At 39.4% G+C, this 25,021-nt stretch overlaps 2 protein-coding genes across 3 annotated transcripts in view; one reads left to right on the top strand and one right to left on the bottom strand.

Annotated features, from left to right (window-relative positions):
• The window catches only part of ENTPD7 (ectonucleoside triphosphate diphosphohydrolase 7), a 55,129-nt gene that overhangs the window by 14,818 nt on the left and 15,290 nt on the right, over nucleotides 1–25,021 (top strand). For both annotated transcript variants that reach the window (XM_038009428.2, XM_007963821.3), the window contains 5 exons: nucleotides 2,753–2,958; nucleotides 3,217–3,367; nucleotides 9,281–9,384; nucleotides 12,208–12,264; nucleotides 14,915–15,048. In XM_038009428.2, the coding sequence (XP_037865356.1) occupies nucleotides 2,753–2,958; nucleotides 3,217–3,367; nucleotides 9,281–9,384; nucleotides 12,208–12,264; nucleotides 14,915–15,048 (652 nt within the window). The remainder of the gene's footprint in view (nucleotides 1–2,752; nucleotides 2,959–3,216; nucleotides 3,368–9,280; nucleotides 9,385–12,207; nucleotides 12,265–14,914; nucleotides 15,049–25,021) is intronic.
• The window catches only part of COX15 (cytochrome c oxidase assembly homolog COX15), a 61,243-nt gene continuing 37,594 nt past the window's right edge, over nucleotides 1,373–25,021 (bottom strand). Inside the window, exon 9 of the mRNA XM_073019250.1 lies at nucleotides 1,373–1,474. Within this exon, the coding sequence (XP_072875351.1) occupies nucleotides 1,445–1,474 (30 nt within the window). The 3' untranslated portion in view covers nucleotides 1,373–1,444. The remainder of the gene's footprint in view (nucleotides 1,475–25,021) is intronic.

The following is a 25,021-nucleotide window of genomic DNA, read 5'->3' on the forward strand; positions in this document are numbered from 1 at the left end:
AAATAGAAAGATTGCTGTAATTGGAAATGAAAAGTCACTTTGGAATGGGGGTGGATTATCTTGCCTGTTTCTTTTTTATCTTTGGCCTCTTGTGAGGTCAGTATTTGCAAGAGTTCTGTGACTTGAACCCAGACTTTTGCCCAGCTCTCGTGTGATAGAAGTGAGCTGTTGCTAGTTGATTGGTGGATTCTAGCCCAGTTCAGCCCAGTGATTTGATTAGAATGGGAAGATATGTGGTGAAATGGAATCTTTAGGATTAGAAACTTTCTGTTTTGGTAACAGATTTTTACCATCTGCTTCATTTCCCTCAGCTCACTACTATTTCAGATCCAGAAAAAAAGTTCTACCTACCCCTACTCTCAGTAATAATTAACAACATTATATTGAAGCTTAGTTACCTGCTCTTCTCTTTTTTAAAAAAATGCATTTTGCATTGTAGTATAGGAAAGGTACTCTACTTTTTTATTTCAGAATTATTTCTACATGCTCTTCTTTTTATCAAGTTTGCTTTTTTGCCCAAATAAGGAACTGTGTGGTTTGTCTAACAATGTGAAATCACCAGTAAACACTGGCTAGATTGGTTTCAGGAGCATGATGCATGGTTTATTATTCTGATTGGGGGTGGGTTTACTGTGAAGCTAATGATCCCTATACCTTAAAGCCCTTCACTTACATGGGCTTTTTTCTATTTGTAATGCTGAATCTTGTTTTTAAAAGAAGGCTTTCCAAATTTTGTTAGCTTCAGACATCACAAAAACTGGTTCTGAGGGGTTCTGTGTAAGAGCCTTGGAGATCTAGGAGTTAAAAGACAGTGTTGGATGAGCAGGGCAGATAACTTTTTTTTTTTTTTTTTGAGACGGAGTCTCGCTCTGTCACCCAGGCGAGAGTGCAGTGGCGCGATCTCAGTTCACTGAAACCTCTGCCTCCCGGGTTCAAGCGATTCTCCAGCCTCAGCCTCCTGAGTAGCTGGGATTACAGGCTCCTGCCACCATGCCTGGCTAATTTTTGTATTTTTTGTAGAGATGGGGTTGCACCATGTTGGCCAGGCTTGAACTTCTGACCTCAGGAGATCTACCCACCTCAGCCTCCCAAAGTGCTGGGATAACAGGTGTGAGCCACCATGCCTGGTCAAGTGCTCAGAAGTATTTTAATCAACTCTTAGTCTTCTTTATTTTCTGAACTTTTAAGCCTTTTTTCTCAGAGTCATCTACTATTTGCTTTCCCAATGATTATTCTGTTAACAACAGCGGCAGCACAGTTCTGCTATGTGTATAATCGCTGTGAGGGTAGATACCTTTCACTGTCCTTGTTTTACAGATGAGAAAACAGTCTGAGAGGAGTTTATTAACTTGCTTAAGGTCACACAGCATAGAAAGCAATAGAGCTGAGATTCAGACCTTGATGTGTTTCATGGAACACCTTTACTTGTTTCATCTTCCTTATGTCAGCCAGCCAGATATCTTGGAATGAGAATCTGAAAAAATTCCAACACAAAATACTAATGTCCTAGGGGCCAAGAAGAATTATTTTTTTAAAGTGTAATTTATTTTTTAAACTTGGTGGTAGGTACACAGACATTTGTTTTATTGTTATTCTTTATACCCTATACATATTTTATGATAATTCTTTTTATATTTATAAAATATTTAGGCCAGGCGCTGTGGCTCACGTCTGTAATCCCAGCACTTTGGGAGGCTGAGGTGGGCAGATCATGAGGTCAGGAAATCAAGACCATCCTGGCTAACATGGTGAAACCCCGTCTCTACTAAAAATACAAAAAATTAGCCGGGCGTGGTGGCGGGCGCCTGTAGTCCCAGATACTTGGGAGGCTGAGGCAGGAGAATGGCATGAACCTGGGAGGCAGAGCTTGCAGTGAGCCGAGATCGTGCCACTGTACTCTAGCCTGGAAGACAGAGCAAGACTCCATCTCAAAAAAAAAAAGAAAGAAAAAGAAAAAAATATATATATGTATATATAAGATTGTAGAAAAGAATAATTATTGTTTTTATGAATTACATTTTTAGTTAATGAAATTCTAGCAATATAAATACAAGACAAAAAGCAAAAAAGCAAAACCAAAAAGCCCAATCAAAAATATCACCACCCAGGCCAGGCACAGTGGCTCATGCCTGTAATCCCAGCACTTTGGGAGGCTGAGGCAGGAGAATTGGTTGAATTTGGGAGGCAGAGGTTGCAGTGAGCTGAGATCATGCCAGTGTGCTCCAGCCTGGGTGACAGAATAAGACTCTGTCTCAAAAAACCAAAAAAACAAAACAAAACAAAATCACCTCCCAGAAACACATTACATGAGAAATCGTTCCACAATATTCTGGATGCATCTATACAGAAAGATAGAAAAGAAGTGATTAAGATTGTCTCAGTTATCTAGTGTGTGTAACAAGCTACCCCACAACTTAATGGCATATAACAAAAAAACAGTTATTTATTCAGGCCTACAAGCTCTAATGCTTGAAAAAAGATTGCTACCTCAGCCAGTTTCAGAGCTGCCCCCACATGTGGGGACATCTTTTAGTCATCTAATTTCAGTGGCCTCCAGGCAAGCGAACCAGCTATTGTCTCAGGCACATCAGTAAATCTGTCAATATTGCTTCACTCATTGGTTAGGACTGGTAGTCCCATGCGCTTGGCACATGTAGGCACTTAATGAAGATTCATGAACAAATGACGTAAGTGAGGGTGCCTTTCATGGACCTGACTGCTTAGCACTGATTTCTCTTTTTGCCTGACTTAGGTATTTGGCTCGAGTAGGGGACCTTGAAGCTACTGACACTGAAGACCCAAATCTGAATTATGGACTTGTTGTCGACTGTGGCAGCAGTGGTTCCCGGATTTTTGTTTATTTCTGGCCAAGACATAATGGGAACCCCCATGACTTGCTGGACATCAAACAGATGAGAGACCGCAACAGCCAACCAGTGGTTAAAAAAATCAAGCCAGGTACTCATCACATCAGAATATATTTTGTCAGTCTCTTTTAAGGCATGAAAGAGGAGAGAAAAGAAGGAGAAAGCAAGCTACCCTTTTCTTCTTGAGAGTCTGGGTAACAGGAGGGATGTCTCATTCATTGTCACCCCCTACCTCTCAAATAAATAAATGGTTAGGACCTTAAGGAGAACCTTATAGGGCATCAGTTTCCTGAATCTTATGTGAGCTGCTTTTTAAAGAAACTTTTTTGTTTGTTTGTTTTAACTTAAGGAATCTCTGCAATGGCAGACACTCCAGAACATGCCAGTGATTACCTTCGTCCTCTGCTGAGCTTTGCTGCTGCTCATGTGCCCGTGAAGAAGCACAAGGAGACCCCCCTTTACATCCTCTGCACAGCAGGCATGAGGCTTCTCCCTGAGAGGTGAGATGCAGGGTCCAGGAAACACAGGAAAACGGTGGTACGAGAGATGAAAGGCCAGTTTCATGCACTGTCCTCTGTGGTTCCCTGGTCTATATCCCTAAACCCAATTATGACACAGTAATTCATTCCCAACTTCATGTCATTTGCTGCTTTGGGATCAATATGTATCTTGGATGACTATAGTGATTCTTAGTTTGGATTGAGGGTTGGGAGTAGTGGTGATGGTAATAGATTTGGATCATCAGGCACATGGAGAACATAATTACAGAATGAATTAGGAAGAGGGTCACCTGATGACCTTGATACCTAGGGACTAATCGGAGATCTCTGATAGGAACACTACCTTCTCTGTAACTCTGCCTAGAACCCTGGCGATCACTGGGGAGTCCCTCCTCTTGCTGCTACTGCAGAGCTCAGTCTCCCTTGCCTTACGCCAGTTTTCTCAGCCCCAGCCAGTCACGTCATTTCCACTTGACCTTGGCAATTCAGCTTGACACCTTGCCACCTGATCCCTCTTCCTGCATTAGAGGTAGAGGAAGAGAAGTCTGTATTTAAGCCAGTCTCCTTCTTGTTTGTGATTTCTCTCCTTTGGTACCACCTTGATCTGTCCATACTGGTATAGGCCTGGAGTAAGAATGAGCTCCCTGAACTTTTTTTTAAAATGATTTTTATTTTATTATGGTAAGAACACTTAACATGAGATCTACCCTCTAACCAGATTTTTTTTTTTTTTTTTTTTTTTTTTTGGAGACAGGGTCTGCTTTGTTGCCCAGGCTGGAGGGCAGTGGTGTGATCACAGCTCACTGCAACCTCTGCCTCCCAGGCTCAAGTGATCCTCCCACCTCAGCCTCCTAAGTAACTGGGACTACAGGTGGGGACCATCACACCCAGCTAATTTTTGTGGAGCCAGAGTTTCACCACGTTGCCCAGGCTGGTTTAGAACTCCTGAGTTCAAGTGATCCGCTTGCCTCAGCCTCCCAGAGTGCTGGGATTACAAGCGTCAGCCACCATGCCCAGCCCAACACATTTTAAAGTATGCAATACATTATTGTTGACTATGTGTACAGTGTTGTACAGTGGATCTTCAGTGCTTATTCATCTTGCTTAACTGAAATTTTGTGCCTATTTATTTCCTTTAGCATTGTCCTTAGTGTTCATCCACCTTGTCACATATTGCAAAATGCCTTTTTTTATTTAAAAAAGTCTAAATAGTATTCCACTGTGTGTATATACCATGTTTTCGTTACATATTCATCTGTCAGTGAACATTTAGGTTGTTTCCATGTCTTGGTTATTGTAAATAATGCTTCAGTGAACATGGGAGGGCTCATATCTCTTTGAGATCCTGGTTTTAAATCTTTGGAGTAATTAGCCAGAAGTAGGATTGCTGGATCATATGACAGTTTAATTATTTATTTAGTTATTTACTTTTTGAGACAGGGTCTCACTCTGCTGCCCAAGCTGGAGTGCAATGGCATGATCCCGGCTCACTGCAACTTCCACCTCCCAGGCTCAGGTGATTCTCCCACCTCAGCCTCCCGAGTATCTGGGACCACAGGCATGCGCCACCATGCCTGGCTAATTTTTTGTATTTTTTTGTAGAGATGGGGTCTTGCCATGTTGCCCTGAATGTTCTTGAAGTCCTGGGCTCAAGCAGTCTGCCCGTCTCAGCCTCCCAAAGTGCTGAATTACAGGTGTGAGCCACCGTACCTGGCCTCTATGTTTAATTTTTTGAGGAACCTCTGTACTGTTTTTGTAGAGTTGCTGCACCATTTTGCATTCCCACCAACAGTATGCAGAGTTTTCAATTTCTCCACAGCCCTGCCAACACTTGTTGTCTTTTGTTTTTTGGATAACAGCCATCCTGACAAGTGTGGGGTGATATGTCATCGGGGTTTTGATTTGCATTTCCCTGATTAATAGGGATGTTGAGCAACTTTTCATATTCCTGTTGGCCATTTCTGTGAATAGAGAAATGTCTACTCAAGTCTTTAGCCCATTTTTACATTGGGTTAATAGGGTTTTTGCTGTTGAGTTGTAGGAGTTTCTTAAATGTTTTAAAGATTAACCCCTTACCAAATGTATAGTTTGCAAATATTTCATCCCATTCTGTAGCTTGCCTTTTTACTCTGTTGATTGTTTCCTTTCCTGTACAGAACTTTTTAGTTTGATATAGTCTTACTTGTTGATGTTTTGTTGCCTGTGCTTTTGCTGTCATATCAAAGAGACCATTGTCAACCTTAACTTTAGAATTCATCCTCCTGGAATGTTCATGGTCTCATAGGCATCAGGTATTTCCTTATTAGCTTAAATATTTTCCCTTGGTCAATAGCAGTTTTTTTGTTTTTTGTTTTTACAACGTTTACATTTTATAGTTGGCTTTCTTTCCTTAAAACAACAGCAAACAACAAAAACCTCAGCCATACATGTAGGGCTCCACGGCTTATGTCAGACATGCAGACAACATAACATATAGCAGCAATGCTTCTTTCAGTGGACGTTTTTTCACAGTTACTGGTTTACTGACTGGTTTACTGTCGAGAATCAGATTATTTATATAGCCATTTGTCAACATGAGAGGTTTTTTAGTTCCCTTATTGCCCCATACATTTCAGTCTTTAGAAAATTTTTTGTTTTGCTTTTACTTATTTGTAAAACTAAACTTTAAATATTGTAACTGCAACCTTACCTCCTTAAAGGAAATCTTAAAAATGAACAAAACAATACAACTTACAACCCTGCTACCCTATCAAAACTGTTTCATTTTGTTGTTTTCCTTCCTCTTTGTTCGCATATATGTAATTTCCACAAAGTTGCAATCATACTGTGCATGCAATTAAGAATTTTTATGTGACATGGGTGATACTCATATTGTTCAAAAATTTTAGAAACCCTGGGAAGAATATACATGACACAAGAGCAGGTCCCACATTACAAAGTCTATGAAAGGCCAAGGAAAGGGGAGGGAGGCCAGAGAAAAAGCTGACTTGGAGGTTAAAAAGGCAGAATTGACCAGCTGAGCTGGGCAGAGGAACCCACTTGGTAGTCTGGCTACCTTCAGTGTGTTTGGAGCAAAGGAGGCTGTTGCCTCACCTCCTGGCACTGTTCAGTATTACCTCTGTCAGAGAAGTTTCCATCTAAATAAAACCCACTGTGTAGCTTCACCTTATTTGTCTAAGATGTTAGTTGTCAATGTGGAAACTCTGAATATTAACATTTATTGTATCTTAAGAGTTTTTAAAGAAATTTGCCTTTTTTTTCTTTTTCTACTTGTTTTCTGGTCACCTCTCTAAATAATACATACATCTGTTCTGGGCTTATGAAATAATTGCTGCCTCTAAGTCCAAGCTAATTGTTGGCATAGATGTGACTATCAGCACAAAAATCTGTTTTGTATGATTAATGCTTTGCTAATTTATTAGCATTTGTAAGCAGATTCAAAATAGGGCTGAATCACTTAGACTATATTTTGAATTTATTAGCATTTGGTTTTATTTCTTTGCCAAAGGCCTGAACTAACAGAATTTTTTCTACCTCCCTTTTATTTTGCAGTTTTAAAAAATCCCTTAAAAATTACAACATAATACAAGGTGGTGTTTAATAAAATAATAATTTTTGTTTTAAGAAATTTCACATGTGTATAAAAGTAAAGAGAACAGTGCAGTAAATCCCCATTTACCCACCACCCAGCTTGAACAATTATCAACATTTTGCCATTTTAAAAGCATTTTAAATAAAGAAACTATATTGAATTTTAGAAAATGAAAGCTTTATCCTGTCACTGTGTATACATGAAGAATGATTTGGGTTTTTGTTTTTTTTAGCATAAATGGAATCACATTATACATACTGTTCTGTAAAATGTATTGGACATCTTTTATCTTTTCATGTCTATACATGTAGATATAAGTAGACTTCATTTCTTTTAACATCTGTATAGCATTACATTACATGGCTGCGCCATAAGTTATTTAACCAATCCCTATGATGTGGTATTTCCACTTTTTCATTGTTATAAATAATTTTCATCATTATAAATAATGCAGTATTTCTCTTCTTTATTTTCTTGTCTGATGATTTCCTTGGAATTAATTTCTAAAAGTATGACAGCTGGATCAAAGGTTAAACACATTGAAACATTTTGAAACATGGTCCTGGATTGCCCTTTAGAAAGGTTGTACTAGTAATTTATTTATTTACTTATTGAAGATGGAGTCTCCCTCTATCGTATAGGCTACAGTGCAGTGGCATGATCTCCGCTCCCTGCAACCTCCACCTCCCGATTCAAGCGATTCTCCTACCTCAGCCTCCCGAGTGGGATTACACGTGTCTGTCACCATGCCTGGCTAATTTTTGTATTTTTGGTAGAGACAGGATTTCACCATGTTGGCCGGACTGGTCTCAGACTTCTGACCTCAGGTGATCCACCTGCCTCAGCCTCCCAAAGTGCTGGGATTACAGGCATGAGCCACTGCACCTGGCCTGTACTAGTAATTTGCATAGCTAACAGCAACATATGTTGGTGCCCATTCTTCCATATCATTGCCAAAACCAGCAAATCCTGTCTTTGAGGATTTTAGAAGCATATCCAGTAGGGACAGAAGAATACCCATTCTTGGTCCCCATTTGAAATTCTTATTGCAAGAATTTAATATGTATAACAATAAACTTTTTAAGAAACTATACTTGACATTATATTGGAAGATTATTACATCAAATATAGGTCTTCACTTTGAAGTGCTAACAACAGTCTTCATCAAGTAGTACTGACAACTGTCTGAGCCAGTAGAATATTTTTGTAATGAATAATTTTTTAATCCAAGATAATTTATCTTATTTTAACTAACATTTTCTCTAGATTCATATTACTTCTAGCTTTGTTTCTTTGCTTTCCTTTGCTTGATAATACTGATTACATGCTTAAAATGTTAGAGGAAAGACAACCCTATAGATGGGAAGTTTCAAATGTTTTCCCCAAATTGGAAATGTTGTTATGTCCTCTGGATTTTGATCCTGATCTAGGGTTTTCAAATGGTAAGATTTTTACAATGAAAACAAAATCAACCCTTGAAATAAGGAAAAGGAGATTAAAAAGTTAATTGTGGCTGGGCAAGGTGGCTCACGCTATAATCCCAGCACTTTGGGAGGCTGAGGCAGGTGAATCACCTGAGGTCAGGAGTTAGAGACCAGCCTGACCAACATGGTGAAACCCTGTCTCTACTAAAAATACGAAATTCGCCAGGGGTGGTGGTGCACGCCTGTAACCCCAGCTATTTGGGAGGCTGAGGCAGGAGAATCACTTGAACCTGGGAGGTAGAGGTTGCAGTGAGCTGAGATCGCACCATTGCACTCCAGCCTGGGCAACAAGAGTGAAACTCCGTCTCAAAAAAAAGTTAATTGTTAGCTTATGTAAAGGATTATATTAAAACTTGTAGAACCAATAGTACCTCTTGTGTGGTAATGTGAAGCATTGTTTCTGTGTTGTGTAAGATTTGAGGATGAGATTGTGTTCCTTAATTTAACATCTTTGTTTTACAGGGTAAGGAATAATGTAATTACTTCAATTTTATAGGTTATGTAACTTGGCTGCAATTTCCTGTGGCTTATTTGTACTCAGCCTGTGAGAGTCATAGAACCATAGTCTCATAGTCTCATCTTTTAACATTCTTTGAATAATAACATCCTATAAGGGGAAAGTATCACTATTACCATGTTGCCTTTTAGGTAGGAGGATATACCTCGAGGCAGTTTAAACTTTTAAAATCAGGCGGTACCAAAAAGAAGCAGGGCTGGACAAGTAGATGAGGTAGGTGAACAGTGAGGTCATGACAAGGCTAAGTAGAAGGACAAGTTGAGGCAGTTTATGAGAAGAGAGTTTAGTGACTAACTGGGATTTTTTGTTCTTTCTTGCAGGAAGCAGTTGGCTATCTTGGCTGACCTAGTGAAAGATTTACCACTGGAGTTTGACTTCCTCTTTTCACAGTCTCAGGCAGAAGTGATCTCTGGGAAGCAGGAAGGTACTGGGCCTTAAGGGGTACAGCTGGTTCACCTCTAAGCCAACCACGGCGCAGCCTCTCTAATGGGTGTTTAGAATTATTCTATATATCTGATTTTAATTTTTCTGCCAATAATTTTCTTGATTCTGCTACATAGTTGATTCGATTATTTGCATATTTTGCATTGGCATCTGCTTTAGAGTGCTCCTTCTGGAAGTCAGAAATGTGTATCTCTTTTTAACTTAGTCCTATGTTTATAAGAATGTATTAGTATTTAATGATTTCAACTGAATATTTGGTCAGCTAACTATACTTTTGAAAACATGTATAGTTCTAGGAGTTGAATTGAGTTTGTCAAAGTCAAATGTAAAGTAAATTATTAAAGTAAGGAGAAACTTTAATTTCAAGGGATGATCAGAATGAGTTACTTTTGTTTTGTTATGCCTTCATTGCAATTACTATGCAGTATTGATAATTCCCTGGAATCTCACACTATTGGGTTTGTACTTTTAGAGTGAATATGTGTTCTCATGCAGCCAAATGTGGCCAGTTTGATGAATTATATTTCCATTTCTTATAAACGAGAAGGAGATCTTATATGTCTTCTAGTTGCAGACATATACATGGGAAAAGATTTACCTTTTAAAATTTCAGTATTGCATTTTTCAGTTGTAAAATTTCTATTTCGATCTTCTTAATATTCTATTTCTTTTCCGTTTCTTTGCTAAGACCTTCTATCTTTCCATTCATTGTAAGAATGCTCATATTTCTTCGTTATATGGTTGCTCTAATATCTTTGATAATTCCAATATATGTGTCATCTCAGAGTTGGCATCTTTTGATTGTCTTTTCTCTTGTAAGTTGAGATTTTCCTGGTTCTTTGTATGCCAAGTATTTTTATATTCTATCCTGGATGTTTTGAATATTACATTATGAGACTCTGGGTCCTGTTTCAATCAAAGAGAACTTTGTTTTTTTTTTTGTTTGTTTTAGGAGGCAGTTGATCCCGAGTTCTGACCTGCTTTCTGTGGGCTGTGATTCTTTTTTTCTTTTTGAGACAGAGTTTCATTCTTGTTGCCAAGGCTGGGGTGCAATGGTGTGATCTCTGCTCACTGCAATCTCCGCCTCCCAGGTTCAAGTGATTCTCCTGCCTCACCCTCCCAAGTAACTGGGATTACAGGCATGTGCCACCATGTCCAGCTAATTTTGTATTTTTAGTAGAGACAGGGTTTCACCATGTTGGTTAGGCTGGTCTCAAACTCCTGACCTCGTGATCCACCCGCCTCAGCCTCCCAAAGTGCTAGGATAACAGGTGTGAGCCACTGTGGCTGGCCCGTGAATTCATTTTTCTTTTCTTTTCCTTTTTTTTTTCTGTTTTTTTTTTTTTTTTTTTTTTTTTTTTTTTGAGACAGAGTCTCACTCTGTCATCCAGGCTGGAGTGCAGTGGCATGGTCCAGCTCACTGCAACCTCTGCCTCCCTGGTTCAAGTGATTCTCTTGCCTCAGTCTCCCGAGTAGCTGGGACTATAGGCATGTGCCACCACGCCCAGCTAATGTTTTGTATTTTTCGTAGAGATGGAGCTTCATCGTGTTAGCCAGGATGGTCTCGATCTCCTGACCTCATGACCCACCCACCTCAGCCTCCCAAAGTGCTGAAATTACAGGCGTGAGCCACCGCGCCCGGCCTGTTAGTTCATTTTTCAAAGCTTTGGCCACTGCTATTTGGATTTGTCTCATGTCTCAGCTAGTGGCTAATCTGGAACCGTGGCCTAGCCTGTAGTTCAGTTCTCAGAGCTGTTTGTATATTGTTTAGGGTCAGATCCATGTGTTTGTAGCTTGGAGGTGAGCCCAGGGGTTCATACACAACTTTGCTCCCTACTATCTGTGATCCCCCTGACACTTTCTGGTTCCTTGGAGCTCCCTTTCATGATCTTCCTGTCAGAATACCAGGGCTTTAATTTGCCCACTCTCTGCCATGCACTTCTCATGATTGCATCTGCATCCAGGGCCAAGTAGTGGGAGGACAGAGGGAGACAAAATAAACAATAGGATTTGCCTCACACTCTTGAAATACAGTTTCTCTGGTCAGAGAAAAGAATTCAAAGCCCTCAGAGTTTTAGGTACCTGCTCAACTTCTACCTCTGTTGCTTGAGGTTAGAGAGAACAAAATAAGAAAGAAAGAAAGAAAGAAAGAAAGAAAGAAAGAAAGAAAGCAGGAGATTTCCCCTATTTTCTCTGAGCTTTTGGCATTCCTTTTTCTGTTCTTTGGACCAAAAATGACTTGAAGTTCCTCTGTTCACACCTGGTGTTTACTTTCATGTTTCAAGCTGCTCTTGAGTCTAGATGAGGTAATATCTGAGGGGGAAAAAATGGGACACTCACTACTGGCTTGGTAGTAGTTTAAACCCTGGTCTCTTTCCCGGTGTCCTCATTATCATTTACTTTCAGAGTTTCCAGAAAGCTACTCCATGCATTCTATCTAGAGTTTATATTTGTATTCAGTGGGGAGACAAGATTGCTCAGAACTAGAACTCCAAGATTTACAGTTTTTTCTTTTTTTTCGATATCTTCATGACATTCAGACGATTTATATTTCTTAAACATTTGTTACACAATTAATTTCTATTCATTGAGGAAATTTAGAAGATGCAAATAATTTTAAAAGGGGAAAAAAAAATCACAAGATGAAAGATTTGAAATTCCTACATTGATAGTATGTAATAAAATACCATGATTACTTTTTCCAAGAAAAAGAGGAAAGGAGGAAAGAGAAGCCCTAAGGGAGAGGTGTATACATGGCATAGCAGTAGAGAATTAAGTGAGGACTTTTATATTTCTTACTTAGGAGTTTATGCATGGATTGGAATCAACTTTGTTTTGGGAAGATTCGACCATGAGGATGGTGAGTAATATGTCTTTTTATGACAATTTACCTAAGGGCTGAAGGTTTAAGTTATACACCCATCGGTAGCATGTAAATGCAATTTTTGAGTTGTTTTTCTTTTTTCAAACATAAAATGCTTCATTTTCCAGTCCTAATTTGCTTTATTTCTTTTTAACTTTTTAATATGGAAAGTTTCAAACATTCACAAAAGTAGAATAATAAAATGAACCTCCATGGACCCATTACCCAGACTCAATATTTACTAATGTTTTGCCATTTCTCCCCCATCTCCCCCCATGTATCAAAGATTTTTTTTTCTCATTGGATGTTTTAAAAAGCAAACCTCAGACATGTAATTTTTATTTTCATGTATGTCAGTGTGTATCTACAACAGATAACGAGTTTCAAAATGAACAAAAAATATATCCATAATGCCATTTTTAAACTTAACAGAATTAACAATTTCTAATATCATACAATACCCATCTAATACCCTACCCAGGTAAAGATTTTCCTGATTTTCTCAAGAATGTTTATTTGTAGTGGGCTTGTTCAAATCAGAATCTGAACAAGGGTCATGCATTGCATCTGGTTAATATGTCTCTTTAGTCTCTTTTAATCTATAATGCTTGATCTTACCACCTCACTCCCCTGCCTTTAAAATGAAGAAAAAATTGGATCCTCTGGTAGAAAGAATTTGCCACATGCTGGATTTGATTGACTGCATCTTTGTGGGGTTAACATGTTTTCTTTAACATGTTTCTTATCCCTTCACATGTCCTTTAAACTGGAGGTCAGATATAGATGTTTGATTAGACTCAGATTCAATTCCATCTGCAACGCTAAATCATAGAAGGTGCTGTGTGTTTCCCACTACTCACATCAGGAGTTTTGTAATGTCTGGTTGACTTACTTTTTGTCATGCTCAGACTGATCAGGTACTGAGGGTTCAAGTATTATCAGCCTGATCTAATTTAGTATTAAAATTCCTTATCTGCCTTTCATGGAATGGTTGTAATAGCCGATTGTGATCATTGCTTAGATATGTTTTTCATTAGAGATTGCAAAATGGTGATATTTCTAATTCTGTCATTCCTTCTGCATTTAACAGCTAGAATTTTTATGTAATGAACTTTGCTTGATCAACTCTTTGGTTACCCTGACATATAATTCTTATGGGAAAGAATAAATTCTTGATTCTTTTTATTTATCACATTTCTGAATAATGAGTTGGTGTCTAGCAACTTCCAAAGGTAACCAGCGAAAAAAAGTTTTAATTATTATTATGAACTCATGGATTTTAATATATTAGATGCATTAGAGTCCATCACATTATCACTATTTTTAGGAGCATCTTTAGGTTGGCTCCTGTGTCCTTTTAATATGACCCCAATACTCTTTTATATTCCCCTTGCTATCTGGTACAGCAATGTATTCCAGGGTCATCTTGTATACTTTCTACCCTAGACCTGGCATTGGCCTGTTTTTAAAAGAGCCCTGGTTTCTTTTAGTAAAAGATGGTATTTAGAGATTATTGGTCCAGATACCACAGGTGGTCATTACTTCTGGGATATCATTGCTTCTAGGCCTTTTCAGTGAACAGAGCTAGGAAATACATATTTTTTAGAAACAGAAAAATAAATCATGAGTTCATAGTCATATTTCTGACTTGTATTTAAGATTATAGGGTGTTATTAATTATCTGATTTTTATACCTATATCCTTTTTGTTCTGTTATGCTGAATCTTTGTTCCTAAAGATATTGACATAAACATTTATTTGTTCTTTTCCACAATATATTTCATATATATATATATATATATATTTTTTTTTTTTTTTTTTTTTGAGACAGAGTCTTGCTCTGTTGCCTAGGCTGGAGTGCAGTGGCGTGATCTTGGCTCACTACAACCTCTGCTTGTCGGGTTCAAGAGATTCTTCTGCCTCAGCTTCCCGAGTAGTTGGGATTACAGGCGTGTGGCACCATGCCCAGCTAATTTTTGTATTTTTAGTAGAGAAGATTTCACCATGTTGGTCAGGCTGGTCTTGAACTCCTAACCTTGTGATCTGCCCGTCTCGGCCTCTCTTCATAATTTTTAAATAATAAAACCAATAATATTGTTAACAAATAAGACTACTGGGATGTAGCTTAAGATATTTGCTTCTTTTGTGCTTAGGCTATATCCCACTAGGGATACGTAGTCAAAATGTCATGTCAAGTAATTTGCAAGAATTATTCTTTGTGCAATATACAGTTGATTCAGTTGGTATACTTGTTTGCTTTCTATTTTTTTCTTTTGAGACAGGTTCTCTGTCACTGAGGCTAGAGTTCAGTGGCACAATAATAGCTCACTGCAGCCTCAAAGTCTTGGGCACAAATGATCCTCTGGCCTCAGCCTCCTGAGTAGCTGGGACTACAGGTGTGCATCACCATGCCCAGCTAATTAAAAAAACAAACAAACAAACTTTTTTTATGGGAGTGTCTCACTATGTTGCCCAGGCTGGTCTTGAAGTTCTGGGCTCACGTAATCCTCCCACCTTGGCCTCCCAAAGTGCTGGGATTACAGGTGTGAGCCGTGGTTTCAAATTTTTAAGGGATTGCTGTTTTGGGGGTTTGACTTAATTTTGTTTTTTAATTACTAGAGCCTTTTTGTTCTCTTATTTATTTCAGAATCAGATGCTGAGGCTACCCAGGAATTGGCAGCAGGACGGAGAAGGACAGTAGGGATACTGGATATGGGAGGAGCCTCTCTCCAAATTGCTTATGAAGTTCCTACCTCAACCTCTGTCCTTCCTGCAAAGCAGGTACTTTAGCTTTTAGGGAAATTTAGCTGCTAGGAATGCTAATATTTGAGAAGGAAGGACACTGTCTTTGGACTTAGACCAACCTGCCTGGCTCTAAATATTTGTTCAGATACTTGCTAGCTTGTGTTATTTTGAATAGGTTACCCTCTCTGAGCCTCAGCTTCCTCCTGTGTGAAAAAGGGATAATAATAGTATCTACCTCATAAAGTTGTGAGGATGAAATAATACCATGTTTGTAAAGCATTTAACAAACTGCTCAGCATATGATAAGTGTTCGATACATTTTAACAATTATAACTATACTAGGTGTCTCCTGCCATTGCCTGAGGATAAACATGATAATGCATTTACATTCTGGAGCACAATGTTTGATACATATCCATTGTTCAATAAATGTTATTCCCTTTCCCCTTACTGATGATTCCACTCTGGGGCTTCTAATAATCCTTACCCCACTAGAATGTAAAGAATGTATTTTGAGATTCAGAGGTTCTAAGATGGCCGAATAGGAACAGCTCCAGTCTACAGCTCCCAGTGTGAGCGACGCAGAAGACAGGTGATTTCTGCATTTCCAGCTGAGCTTTGAAGAGAGTAGTGCTTCTCCCAGCACGGAGTTTGAGATCTTAGAATGGACAGACTGCCTCCTCAAGTGGGTCCCTGACCACTGAGTAGCCTAACTGGGAGGCACCTCCCAGTAGGGGCTGACTGACACCTCACATGGCAGGGTGCCCCTCTGAAACGAACCTTCTAGAGGAACCATCAGGCAGCAACACTTGCTGTTCTGCAATATTCGCTGTTCTGCAGCCTCCACTGGTGATACCCAGGCAAACAGGGTCTGGAGTGAACCTCCAGCAAACTCCAACAGACCTGCAGCTGAGGGTCCTGACTGTTAGAGGGAAAACTAACAAACAGAAAGGACATCCACACCAAAACCCCATCTGTATGTCACCATCATCAAAGACCAAAGGTTAATAAAACCACAAAAACCAGAGCAGAAAACCTGAAAATTCTAAAAATCAGAGCACCTCTTCTCCTCCAAAGGAACGCAGCTCCTCCCAGCAATGGAACAAAGCTGGACGGAGAATGACTTTGACGAGTTCAGAGAAGAAGGCTTCAAACGATCAAACTTCTCTGAGCTAAAGGAGGATGTTCAAACCCATTGCAAAGAAGCTAAGAACCTTGAAAAAAGATTAGATGAATGGCTAACTAGAATAGCCAGTGTAGAGAAGACCTTAAATGACCTGATAGAGCTGAAAAACATGGCACGAGAACTACGTGATGCATGCACAAGCTTCAGTAGCCAATTCGATCAACTGGAAAAAAGGGTATCAGTGATTGAAGATCAAATGAATGAAATGAAGTGAGAAGAGAAGTTTGGAGAAAAAAGAGTAAAAAGAAATGAACAAAGCCTACAAGAAATATGGGACTATGGGAAAAGACCAAATCTACATCGGATTGGCGTACCTGAAAGTGATGGGGAGAATGGAACCAAGTTGGAAAACACTCTTCAGGATATTATCCAGGAGAACTTCCTCAACCTAGAAAGGCAGGCCAACATTCAAATCCAGGAAATACAGAGAACACCACAAAGATACTCCTCAAGAAGAGCAACTCCAAGACACATAATTGTCAGATTCACCGAAGTTGAAATGAAGGAAAAAATGTTAAGGGCAGCCAGAGAGAGAGGTCCGGTTACCCACAAAGGGAAGCCCGTCAGACTAACAGCAGATCTCTCGGCAGAATCTACAAGCCAGAAGAGTGGGGGCAAATATTCAACATTCTTAAAGAAAATAATTTTCAACCCAGAATTTCATATCCAGCCAAACTAAGCTTCCTAAGTGAAGGAGAAATAAAATCCTTTACAGACAAGCAAATGCTGAGAGATTTTGTCACCACCAGGCCTGCCTTACAAGAGCTCCTGAAGGAAGCACTAAACATGGAAAGGAAAAACCAGTACCAGTCACTGCAAAAACATGCTAAATTGTAAAGACCATCGATGCTAGGAAGAAACTGCATCAACTAACGAGCAAAATAACCAGGTAACATCATAATGACAGGTTCAAATTCACACATAACGATATTAACCTTAAATGTAAATGGGCTAAATGCTCCAGTTAAAAGACACAGACTGGCAAATTGGATAAAGAGTCAACACCCATCAGTGTGCTGTATTCAGGAGACCCATCCAACGGGCAGAGACACACGTAGGCTCAAAATAAAGGGATGGAGGAAGATCTACCAAGCTAATGGAAAACAAAAAAAAGCAAGGGTTGCAGTCCTAGTATCGGATAAAACAGGCTTTAAAGCAACAAAGATCAAAAGAGACAAAGAAGCCCATAACATAATGGTAAAGGGATCAATTCAACAAGCAGAGCTAACTATCCTAAATACATATGCACCCAATACCGGAGCACCCAGATTCATAAAGCAAGTCCTTAGAGACCTACAAAGAGACTTAGATTCCCACACAATAATAGTGGAAGACTTTAACACCTCACTGTCAACATTAGACAGATTAACGAGTCAGAAAATTAACAAGGATATCCAGGAATTGAACTCAGCTCTGCACCAAGCAGACCTAATAGACATCTACAGAACTGTCCACCCCAAATCAACAGAATATACATTCTTCTCAGCACCACATGGCACTTATTCAAAAATTGACCACATAGTTGGAAGTAAAGCACTCCTCAGCAAATGTAAAAGAACAGAAATGATAACAAACGGTCTCTCAGACCACAGTGCAATCAAACTAGAACTCAGGAATAAGAAACTCACTCAAAACCACTCAACTACATGGAAACTGAACAACCTGCTCCTCAATGACTACTGGGTACATAACGAAATGAAGGCAGAAATAAAGATGTTCTTTGAAACCAATGAGAACAAAGACAAAACATACCAGGATCTCTGGAACACATTTAAAGCAGTGTGTAGAGGGAAATTTATAGCACTAAATGCCCACAAGAGAAAGCAGGAAAGATCTAAAATTGACACCCTAACATCACAATTAAAAGAACTAGAGAAGCAAGAGCAAACACATTCAAAAGCTAGCAGAAGGCGAGAAATAACTAAGATCAGAGCAGAGCTGAAGGAGATACAGACACAAAAAAAACCTTCAAAAAATCAATGAATCCAGGAGCTGATTTTTTGAAAAGATCAACAAAATTGATAGACCGCTAGCAAGACTAATAAAGAAGAAAAGATAGAAGAATCAAGTAGACATAATAAAAAAATCATAAAGGGGAAATCACCACTGATTGCACAGAAATACAAACTACCATCAGAGAATACTATAAACACCTCTATGCATATCCATTTCTTCTAGAAAATCTAGAAGAAATGGATAAATTCCTGGATACATACACCCTCCCAAGACTAAACCAGGAAGAAGTTGAATCCCTGACTAGACCAATAACAAGCTTGGAAATTGAGGCAATAATTAAGAGCCTACCAACCAAAAAGAGTCCAGGACCACACAGATTCACAGCCGAATTCTACCAAGGGCACACGGAGGAGCTGGTACCATTCTTTCTGAAACTATTCAAATCAATAGAAAAGGGGGGAATCCTCCCTAACTCATTTTATGAGGCCAGCATCATCCTGATACCAAAGCCTGGCAGGAACAAAAAAAGAGAATTTTAGACTAATATCCCTGATGAACATCGATGCAAAAATCCTTGATAAAATACTGGCAAACTGAATCCAGCAGCACATCAAAAAGCTTATCCACCATGATCAAGTGGGCTTCATCCCTGGGATGCAAGGCTGGTTCAACATACGCAAATCAATAAACATAATCCATCATATAAACAGAAACAAAGACAAAAACCACATGATTATCTCAATAGATGCAGAAAAGGCCTTCGACAAAATTCAACAGCCCTTCATCTTAAAAACTCTCAGTAAACTAAATATTGATGGGACGTATCTCAAAATAACAAGAGCTATTTATGACAAACCCACAGCCAATATTATACTGAATGGGCAAAAACTGGAAGCATTCCCTTTGAAAACTGGCACAAGACAGGGATGCCTTCTCTCACCACTCCTATTCAACAGGGTTGGAAGTTCTGGCCAGGGCAATCAGGCAGGAGAAAGAAATAAAGGGTATTCGATTAGGAAAAGAGGAAGTCAAATTGTCCCTGTTTGCAGATGACATGATTGTATATTTAGAAAACCCCATTGTCTCAGCCCAAAACCTCCTTAAGCTGATAAGCAACTTCAGCAAAGTCTGAGGATACAAAATCAATGTGCAAAAATCACAAGCATTCTTATACACCACTAACAGACAAACAGAGAGCCAAATCATGAGTGAACTGCCATTCACAATTGCTTCAAAGAGAATAAAATACCTTGGAATTCAACTTACAAGGGATGTGAAGGACCTCTTCAAGGAGAACTACAAACCACTGCTCAATGAAATAAAAGAGGACACAAACAAATGGAAGAACATTCCATGCTCATGGATAGGAAGAATCAATATCATGAAAATGGCCATACTGCCCAAGGTAATTTATAGATTCAATGCCATCCCCATCAAGCTACCAATGACTGTCTTCACAGAATTGGAAAAAATGACTTTAAAGTTCATATGGAACCAAAAAAGAGCCCGCATTGCCAAGACAATCCTAAGCCAAAAGAACAAAGCTGGAGGCATCACCCTACCTGACTTCAAACTATACTACAAGGCTACAGTAACCAAAACAGCATGGTACTGGTACCAAAACCGAGATACAGACCAATGGAACAGAACAGAGCCCTCAGAAATAATACCACACATCTACCACCACCTGATCTTTGATAAACCTGACAAAAACAAGAAATGGGGAAAGGATTATTTAATAAATGGTGCTGGGAAAACTGGCTAACCACATGTAGAAAACTGAAACTGGATCCCCTCCTTATTCCTTGTACTAAAATTAATTCAAGATGGATTAAAGACTTAAATGTTAGACCTAAAACCATAAAAACCCTAGAAGAAAACTTAGGCAATAGCATTCAGGGCATAGGCATGGGCAAGGACTTTATGACTAAAACACCAAAAGCAATGGCAACAAAAGCCAAAATTGACAAATAGGATCTAATTAAACTAAAGAGCTTCTGCACAGCAAAAGAAACTACCATCAGAGTGAGCAGGCAACCTACAGAATGGGAGAAAATTTTTGCAATCTACCCATCTGACAAAGGGCTAATATCCAGAATCTACAAAGAACTTAAACAAATTTACAAGAAAAAATCAACCCCATCAAAAAGTGGGCAAAGGATATGAACAGACACTTCTCAAAAGAAGACATTTATGCAGCCAATAGACACATGAAAAAATGCTTATCATCACTCGCCAACAGAGTAAATCAAAACCACAATGAGATACCATCTCACACCAGTTAGAATGGCAGTCATTAAAAAGTCAGGAAACAACAGGTGCTGGAGAGGATGTGGAGAAACAGGAACACTTTTACACTGTTGGTGGGACTGTAAACTAGTTCAACCATTGTGGAAGGCAGTGTGGTGATTCCTCAAGAATCTAGAACTAGAAATACCATTTGACCCAGCCATCCTATTACTGGGTATATACCCAAAGGATTATAAATCATGCTGCTATAAAGACACATGCACACGTATGTTTATTGTGGCACTATTCACAATAGCAAAGACTTGGAACCAACCCAAATGTCTATCAGTGATAGACTGGATTAAGAAAATGTGGCTCATATACACCATGGAATACTATGCAGCCATAAAAAAGGATGAGTTCATGTCCTTTGTAGTGACATGGATGAAGCTGGAAACCATCATTCTGAGCAAACCATCACAAGGACAGAAAACCAAACACCGCATGTTCTCACTCATAGGTCGGAACTGAACAATGAGAACACTTGGACTAGGATGGGGAACATCACACACTGGGGTCTGTCGTGGAGTGGGGGAATGGGGGAGGGATAGCGTTAGGAGATATACCTAATGTAAATGATGAGTTAATGGGTGCAGCACACCAACATGGCACATGTATACATATGTAACAAACCTGCATGTTGTGCACATGTACCCTACAACTTAAAGTATAATAATAAAAAAATTTTTTTAAATGTATTTTGAGGGAGAAGTTTCATCCTACACAGACACTTTTTGTATACCCATTATGTACACCTGTTATGTGCACCTATTTTGTGCAAGGAATAGACAACATTATGTACAAGGAATAGACAAGTTAGTTACACTGTCCCTAAAAACTTGAAATGTATCTGTCAGTGGAGACAGCTTATGATAATCTGGGAGACTGTAACAGTGCTTAACTTGATCTAAACGAGGGCTTCTCATCCTTGGCACTCTTGACATTTTGGGTCAGATAATTCTTTGTCTTCAGGGGTTATCCCATGCATCATATGATATCTCTTGCCTCTACCAGATGTCAGTAACAACCCTCCCTCTTCCAGTTGTGACAATCAAAAGTGTCTCCAGACATTAGACATTGCCAGATGTGTGGGGCAGGGTGGAAATTGCCCATCATTGAGACGATCTGGTTTAAACAGAGAGCTATGGCAATGTGGGAACTGGCAGGGCCAACTTGGTTTGTAAAGTTGAATGGGAGCCATTCTGGCTTCATAGAAGGTAAAGTATTTACCTGGGCCTTGGAGGAGAGTAGGCTTTTTTTTTTTTTTTTGCATAGTGGAGGCTGAGGGAAGGCCACCTGCATGGTGGGAACACTATGTACAAAGGCACAGAAAAAGCAGCAGAGAGGCCAGAATGTCCAGGGAATGACGAATAGCCTTTTACAGTATAGGATTTTCAGGTGTGTTAGTAGTTAAGGCTGGGAAGATAAGATTGAGCTAAATCATGAGCAGTATTGAGTGCTATCATAGGGGGACCGGCTTTTATTTCCATAGATAGTGGAAAACCACCAAAGGTTTTTGAGTAAGGCAGTCACATGGGCCTCAGTTTCATCATTTATAAAATAATTAAACGGGAAGGTCCTTCCCAGCTCTGAATTCTGTGACGATGTTAATTGTGTGGCTGTGATCTGATCTGTTTTTTGTAGTGAAAGAATTTTTGTGTCAGTAGGAGAAAGAATATAGGTCACGGAACCTTGGGTGAGAAGTAATAAAGGGCTGAGTTAGACAAAGTAAGTGGAAACGAAAGGGAGGGGACAGATTTCAGGGGATAGTTTGGAGTGAAAAACTAATGTAATTGAGCGATTGATTGTGGTAGTGTGAGTAGGGTGGGAGGATGGCCAGCAGTGCTGAGGATCTATCCTAGATAACCTGAAGACTGAGGAACCCAGTCACTGAGAGAAGAGCCACAGGGGTAAAGACAGGGGTGATATTAAGCAAAGAGTATTGTCCTGAGAGATCTGGATGAGAGCGTCTATCTGGTCTTCTAGTTCAGAAGTTGTAAAACTAATGACTTCAATTTTTGGGTATGTTGAATTTAAGATACCCAAGGAACATATGTGTCAGAATATCCACAGGACTATTGGAAATGTGAGTTTAGCAGTCAGCAGAGAATTTCATGCTGGGGTTGGAAATGTGGGGGACTAACTAGGTTGTGATACTTTTTAGTCTATATTTGTCAGTATGTATTCAACAGGTAAAATGAAGGCATGGTTCTGATACTAAGAAATAGGTGACAAGTGGCACTGGGGCTTCAAGTCTTAAATGACTTCTGTGTATGTGCAGATTTAGAAAGCAACACTGTTATGGAAAGCAGCACTGGTACAGAATGCATACTTGTAAGCAACAAATTAGATTTACATATAGCAGGTGGGCGTGGTGGCTCATGCCTGTAATTCCAGCACTTTGGGAAGCTGAGGCGGGTGAATCACTCAAGGTCAGGAGTTTAAGACCAGCCTGGCCAACATGGTGAAACCCTGTCTCTACTAAAAATACAAAAATTAGCTGGGCATGGTGGTGTGCACCTGTAATCCCAGCAACTCAGGAGGCTGAGGCAGGAGAATTGCTTGAACCTGGGAGGCAGAGGTTGCAGTGAGCCGAGATCATGCCACTGCACTCCAGCCTGGGTGACAGAGTGAGACCCTGTCTCAAAAAAAAAAAGAAAAAAAAAATTACATATAGCAATATAATGGCTCTTCAAGATGAATCTTAGCACTTGGTAAAACTGAAAGAAACTATGAGACAATGTGGTAGCATTTAAAACATTTTAAATAATCCTGAATGCCTAATATCTTTTTTTTGTACAACTCACAAAGTTATATACATTCACAAGGTTGTGTAGCCACCACTATTGAATTCCAGAACATTTTCATCACCCTAAAAAGAAACCTTATATTCACTCCCTACTCATTTCCCATTAGCAGTCACTCCTCATTCTCTCCTCTCCCTACCCCTGACAACTATTCATCCCCTTTCTCTCTCCAGTGGATTTGCCTATTCCGGACATTTTGTATAAATGAAATCATACAATATGTGGTGTTTTACGTCTGGCTTCTTTTATTTAGCAAAATGTTTTCAAGGTTCATCCATCTCGTGGTATGAGTGTTTCATTCCTTTTTGTGGCTGAATAACGTTCCATCGTATGACCAACCATGCTGTATTTTGTTTATCCATTTATCAGCTGATGAACATTTCAGTGGTTTTCCCTTTTTTGCTATTATGCACAGTGCTGCTGTGAACATGTACACATTTTTCTATGTACATAGGTTTTTTTGTTGTTGTTGTTATTTTTTGTTTTTTGAGATGGGGTTTCGCTCTTGTCACTCAGGCTGGAGTGCCATGGCATGATCTCAGCTCACTGCAACCTCTGCCTTCCAGGTTCAAGAGATTCTCCTGCCTCAGCCTCCTGAGTAGCTGGGATTACAGGCATCTGCCACCATGCCTGGCTAATTTTTGTATTTTTAGTAGAGACGGGGTTTCACCATGTTGGCCAGGCTGGTCTCAAACTCCTGACCTCAAGTGATCCACCCTCCTCAGCCTCCCAAAATGTTGGGATTACAGGCGTGAGCCACCACGCCCATTCCAGTTTTTGGATCTCTTGGTATATACCTTGGAGTAAAATTGCAGGCACAATGGCATTTTCACAAATTAAAAATAAATACATTCAAAACAAGAAGAATCTTCATTTTATAACAATACATATATACAAAAATTATACATAACACATTAGAATGGTTGCCCATGGCAAAGAGTGGGAATGAGAGTAAGTATGAAGATAAAAGGGAATAAATAAATAAAGCAAAAGAGAGGCTTTGCCATGACAATGTGGGATGAGCTGAGGAATATGATTAATTCAGCCTCTGCCCTTGAGGTTCAAGAAAAAAATATAAGACCTTTTCACTGGAGGTACATTAAAATTGAACTTTCCCAATCCCCAAACCTGTCACAAGGAACCTTAGGCCTTCTTGGATAATTTTAGAAAAGGCCACAGAACCGGGCGCAGTGGCTCCCGCCTGTAATCCCAGCACTTTGGGAAGCTGAGGAGGGCGGATCATGAGGTCAAGAGATCAAGACCATCCTGGCCAACATGGTGAAACCCATCTCAACTAAAAATACAAAAATTAGCTGGGCACTGTGGCACGTGCCTGTAGTCCCAGCTAGTCAGGAGGCTGAGGCAGGAGAATTGCTTGAACCCGGGAGGCAGAGGTTGCAGTGAGCTGAGATCGAGGCACTGCACTCCAGCCTGGCAACACAGCAAGACTCCGTCTCAAAAAAAAAAAAAAAAGAAAAAAAGAAAAGAAAAAGAAAAGTCCACAGAATAGATCTTATGATGATCCACAGAATTCCTTAAATTTATTTTTATTAAAGGATTTTTTCCTAATTATTAAAATAACATATTCCCATTGTGGGGAATTAGAAAATACAGAAAAATACATGTGAGAAAATGATATCTGTAGTAATTCTACCCCGTATATAAATACAGATAGTGTTTTGGGTTTCTAATTTCTTATTTAGTTTTTAATTTAGTGTCTAATTTATACCTTTTGGTGCAGTCTTGTCATTTTGTGTCTTTGTTTAAAATA

The sequence above is a fragment of the Chlorocebus sabaeus genome, chromosome 9 (assembly GCF_047675955.1).
Source record: "Chlorocebus sabaeus isolate Y175 chromosome 9, mChlSab1.0.hap1, whole genome shotgun sequence".
In the NCBI taxonomy this organism is placed as follows: domain Eukaryota; kingdom Metazoa; phylum Chordata; class Mammalia; order Primates; family Cercopithecidae; genus Chlorocebus; species Chlorocebus sabaeus.